The 5,611-nt window shown below is 35.1% G+C and overlaps 1 protein-coding gene across 7 annotated transcripts in view; it reads right to left on the minus strand.

Moving 5' to 3' along the window:
- Positions 1–5,611, minus strand: part of ASCC3 (activating signal cointegrator 1 complex subunit 3) — a 567,052-nt gene that overhangs the window by 299,793 nt on the left and 261,648 nt on the right. The window contains exon 14 of one of the 7 annotated variants that reach the window (XM_025200061.1): positions 3,029–3,066. The exons of the other annotated variants lie outside the window; for them this stretch is intronic. Within the exon in view, the coding sequence (XP_025055846.1) occupies positions 3,049–3,066 (18 nt within the window). The 3' untranslated portion in view covers positions 3,029–3,048. Of the gene's footprint in view, positions 1–3,028; positions 3,067–5,611 lie in introns of those variants that run through there. 7 annotated transcript variants of the gene reach the window in all.

Here is a 5,611-nt window from a genome sequence, read left to right on the forward strand (position 1 = left end):
AACATACTTATACTATTTCCAGGTCTCTTCCCTAACTTCTGACAAAAAATGCTTTAGAAGAACTTCTTACTGCAATTTCACCATTTTTTCCTTGGTCTTTTCTTTCAAAAATTCTCTCTCATTTACTTCAAATATGGCCAAATTTTCCTCTGCCTACATACAAAAATCTTGAAGAAAAACAAACTTTTACATACATTTCAGAGGGCAAAAAAACAAAACAAATCAAAACAGGGATTGAAATGGAAAGCTGGTTACAGTCTTATCTGCAGAGAGCTATCTATAATATATGTGTGCAGATTCACACAAGCAGATATATATATATATGTCAGTATGCCCAAGACGGAAGGTTTATATTTGGTGTAAAATATTTACATAAGATTAAAATTAAATAAAAAACGAAACAAGCAGAAAAGTGAAGAGGTAAATTAGCCCTAAGAAATGAACTGTGCAACCATTCTGTGTACTATGACCTGTTCATGCTCTATAAAAGTTCTTTATATGAAAGAATAAAATTCTTATACACCCATTTGAAGTAGTGTAATAGGGCATAATTCAGTCTAGATCAAGTCCACTAGATCTCCTGAGGATGTCATACAGACTGAATGACCTCATAACTGTTTGATATTCTTTAAACAAAAAAGGTTTCTTATCCAGTTTCATAAGAAAGGCCATACTCATCAAGTATTTTAAGGGAATAAAATATCTTCATCATCTAACCATCACCAGAGAAAAGAGTTATGGGTTTGGAAAGCTGCCAGTGACTTCTTTATTTAAATGCCAAAGTCCCCAAATGGGCCGCCACTCCTTTTCAGCTTCCCCTCATGCATACAGAGTCCCAAGCCTTTCACAAGGGTCTACACATAATGAAACAGAATCAGAAAGTAGAAAAGATTAAGGAAGACAATGCTTCATTTAAAATAAAAACAATATTTTGGCGGTGTGAACATATAAACATAAGTAAATATGTACAGCATTTGAGGACATGACAACAGGTCTGTCACATCTGTTTGGTCCCATTTATTATGCATAGTAAAGTTATAAAACAGAAAATCTGTTCATGATGAAAATCACAATCACAGAGATAATACAGAAAAAAATAAGGGAGTTGTAGGAAAGCAATCTGCTTCTCCAATTTCTGTTTTTAATGTATTACGGTATCTGTGTCAGATAGCCTTGTGTGTCTTCAAATACTATGAAAGGTAGTTTCTGAAGTCTTTTTTTTTTTCTTACAGTGGAGGATGGGAACAATGGAAACAGGGAATTAAAGTTTTGAAAGTTTAATTTCATAGCTTAAGCACCTGAAAGAATTCTGCAAAGAGAGCTGGCTGGTAACTTGTGGGATTTCTAAACAAAGGAGGTAATGAAATGTTAAAATACGAAAAACTTCTAGAAGAAAAGCAGACAAATCACTTAGAAAAAGAAAGGTTTTTTAAGTTATAAAGATAAAAAAGCAGAACTTATATTGTGATAAAAAACAAAATATACCTTATTTCACTTCAATATGAATATGTAATAAGACTATAATCATTATAGCTTACTTACAATATCCAGTTTTAAGACTATTTCAGAGCCTGTACACATGCATCAAGACTGCTCCCGTGTGCTGTAATTATAGCACATTGGAGGCAAGTCTGCTGGAGCATGGTAATTACCACGCTCCAGCAGACTCCAGTATTAGGTGCATCAGTGTCCCTGCACTGAAAAAATTGCATCAGGGACACTTTACCTAAAGCTAGTGTGATGAGTGCTCTCAGAGCCGCTCTAATTAAAGCACCCCCCCACCCACCTCCCAGAACATGTGAATAAATGCTCTTTGTGCCTATTCATAAAGCAAATGTGAGCAAAAATCAAAGCCAACCTAGTGTGGTTGTTTATAATGAATTGTACTAGGACTGCAAGTTGTTACGACAACTTATTCCCTTATCTAAATAATTTTTTTTCCTTAAAACATCAGTATTTTTATTAAAAGGAAGTAAGAAAATGCCAAAGTAACAAAAAGCAATCAGGAAGCTATAACTAACAGGTAGGCATAGAATAAAAACAAGATGAGAACACAGTAAACTCAAAGTGTGCATGGGGAATAAAGATTTGACAGTCAGTGCCATAGTGCATATCAGAATTTGCACAAAATCTTTATTATATTTAAATTATAATGACTTCAAGAGATCCACATGAGAAAGTCTTAAGAAGGGGGTTTCTGATGTCGAAATCTTGGGGTGGCAATCTATGTATTTAGTAAACACTAAAGGAAGAACAGGTTAACTTAAAAAGTACATAAAAACCATTAAGACATTTTCTAATCTCTCTTTTCTTAGTCATTGTAAGAAAGTTTCTATAACAAAAAAAAATCTCAGTAGGGTTATGCCATCCATTATTATCCCTTTCCACAAGTTACACAGGAGGAGGGGGTTTTCTAAGAGTCATGATATAGCTGCACTTGCATTTGGTAATTCAAAGTGAAGCCTACAAATGAGATGTCTCATTAGTTTGAGCAGATGGATCAAAATTAAAGGCTGAATCGCCAACTTTTAATTTCCCAGTAGCCAGGAAAAGCTTGAAGTCTTGCAGAGTATGACTGTTGAAAAATCAACATGAAAAGATTTTCTCCATCTGTCATAACACATGCCTGTGTAGGATACAACCACCTCCTACTGTCCTTCCTCTTAAAAAATGAAAATGCACATAACATCCATTAAAACACATGAACATACAACTTCAGTTGAATATCACACTGCAATCCGTATTACAATAATGCAACAGGGTCAAACCAGCACGACTTCCATAAGGGTAAATTGTGCCTTTGCAAACTGTTAAAATTATTTTAAAATGAGTTAGCACAAGAGTGGATAAAAGGGCCATCTGAGAATAAAACGTATTAGGGTTTTCCAAACATTTTTGATAAATATGCTCACAAAAGACTGTTGATGAAGCTTGATAACCACAAGAGGTAAAAAGTTATTCCTATTTTGTGTTTTTTGGGGTTTTTTTTTAAAGGACACTTATTTACCTTTAGTTCTGCTTTTCCCAAGCTTTATCAGAGGATTTTCATTATTGTTTCTGTTTTTCCTGTGAAAAAGCATGGAGCTTATTGGTCTTTTGTGGTAATGTCAGAAAATATTAACATGAGACACTCACATCCTGGCAGTCATACATAGCTACTACATTATCTGGAATTGGCCAGCTATTTACTGAGCTACATACAGACCTCCCAAAGAAAAATTCAGAGAGTAGAACCCTCAGGTAGGTAAAGTAATTGTGAAAAAAAAATCTTGCTTCTAAGGAAATAGATTTACTGGCAATTAATTTATCTTCTTTAATATATATCCCTTGCATAGGATTCTCAGTCTCAGGGAATAAACAGTTTGAGGATTATCACACAAAGAAAAAGAACAAAAAAGGTGACAAAGCCTAATAGGTTAATATTAAGGAAACAGGTTGATGTCTAACATGGACAGAAGGACACTATATTAGGATAGAAAGTGTCACCAAGTGATGGCTATTCTCAAAGTTATGAGTATTTCTGAAGTATTTAGAAATCATTTCTAAAACAATCTTTGTACTGGGGACAGATGGTCCACACATAGACATATATAGAATCTATAGATTTAATATTATGTTTGAAGGAGACAGGAACTACAACATTTATCATGGTTGTAGAGAAAGGGCCAGGTAACATATGCAACATGTTTTATGTCACTCTACTCACTACTGCAGGAAAAAATGAAAGCAAAAAATGTAACAAGAATCTAAAAAGATTGTATAGAAATTCAAAGGACAACTTCTGCAGTAATGCTAGTTACAATAAAAAGAAAAACAAAAAACAAATTGATACTTATTAGAATTGTTTAAAAAACCCCCAGTATTTTCAAATGCAGCAATACTGTAGTGCACAGTCAGGTGCATTATGGGTAAGTTTGTGCTTCCTTCTGCATTGTCAGAAAAAAGTCAGACGACATAGTCATTTTTATAGTACTTAATTCAATACTATCTGCACCCCCCTCCCCCACTGATTGGCCAAGAGACAAAAACACACACCAAATATAAGAAAGAAGAAATGGTGCTGCTAACCGCAGGACACCACTGTGCTTTCAGTAGGTCACAGAAAAACAAGGATTCATGGATTTTCCATGTCAAACAGAAAACTAGGATCCATGCTAATGAGACAAATCCATTTTAAATAAGCATGTTAATAACAACAATAAAACCTAAGTTAATATAACTTAAATGTACATTTTTGTGTGTGTTCTGCAAGATGGTCATCCCATTTATGTCTGGTGTTGAAAAACCATGTAACATTGAATAAAACGAGCGATTTATTTTAGCTTTAGTGGTAGCAATATTTAAGCTTACACTTTTATATAATCAACACATTACTAGAAAAATTCCTCTGAAAATACATTTCAAAATAGAAAATGTCAAACAATCATATTTATTCTGTAATCTAAAAATTAGTGAGCTAACTAGCATATTTGTTTACATACACATACTAACATGCATACACCAAATTTTTTAAGCATAAAATATGCCCAACGGACAGTGCCTTTAAAATAACTATCAATTGCAAAGCCTCTTATTCTGGAACCAACTAAGATTTAAATAGAAAAGAAAAAATATTTCTACTTTCAGTGAAAATATACTATTTATTAAGCTGTTGGTTTGAAATATAATACTCAGACATTGAGTTCAGCAGTTGTGTCACTCTCAAATTGTCATATTAAGATAGCTATACTTCTTCACTTGACCTCCTTCAGCCATTAGATATGTCTCAAGATAAAATAAAATCTAATCTTTCATCCACTCATTTATACTGAATTTCAAACTATTTCAAGTAAACCTATACAAGCAATAACATGTCTCCCATGCAGACTACACCATTTATTAATTTTATTTGAACTAATACTGAATAATATTGTAAACTTTTTGTAGTCAGTCTACTGATTTTTAAAAAGCAATATTTTGAAACAAAATATCAGAATATTAGAAGTCTTATAGTTTTATATTTAACTGATTTAAAGAGATTACCATCCTTAAGACTATCTATAGCTAAAGCAAATACTATGCAGTCAAAATAGGAGTAAGAGATGAAAAATAAAATGTGCTCAACTTCTGTATGTTCAGTAGGGCATCTCAGTTTTCCATCTATAATTTGGTAATGTGGGCAAAATCAACCACTGAACCTTGCTAGTCTATCAATGTATCCATGAGTATTACTGACTATTTCGTTCAGCAGTGGTGCTCAACCATTTTGGCAGATGGGATGGATGAGCACTGCTCAAGCCATCCACAGACTGGATCCGGCTGATGGTCCTGATCTGGTATCGGGCAGCTGCAAAATGACCCCACCCAAATGTGTGGAGGGGGCAGGGGCATCCCAACTTCATCCTGGCCCTGCAGGGGGAGAATGGAGGGGCCTGACCCAGCTCCATGGGGGAAAGGGGTACAGCTCAGCCAGAACCCAGCCCCATGGGGGACATGATTCAGGCTGAACCAAGCCCTGTAGGTGGGAAAGGGTGTGGCTTAGTCCCAACCCAGCCCTGCAGGGGGAGGGGACATAGATCAGCCCTAACCTGGCCCTTGTGCAGGGGAGGAGCCATGGCCCAGCCTGCGGGGG

Source organism: Alligator sinensis, unplaced genomic scaffold (genome assembly GCF_000455745.1).
Source record: "Alligator sinensis unplaced genomic scaffold, ASM45574v1 scaffold145_2, whole genome shotgun sequence".
Lineage (NCBI taxonomy): Eukaryota > Metazoa > Chordata > Crocodylia > Alligatoridae > Alligator > Alligator sinensis.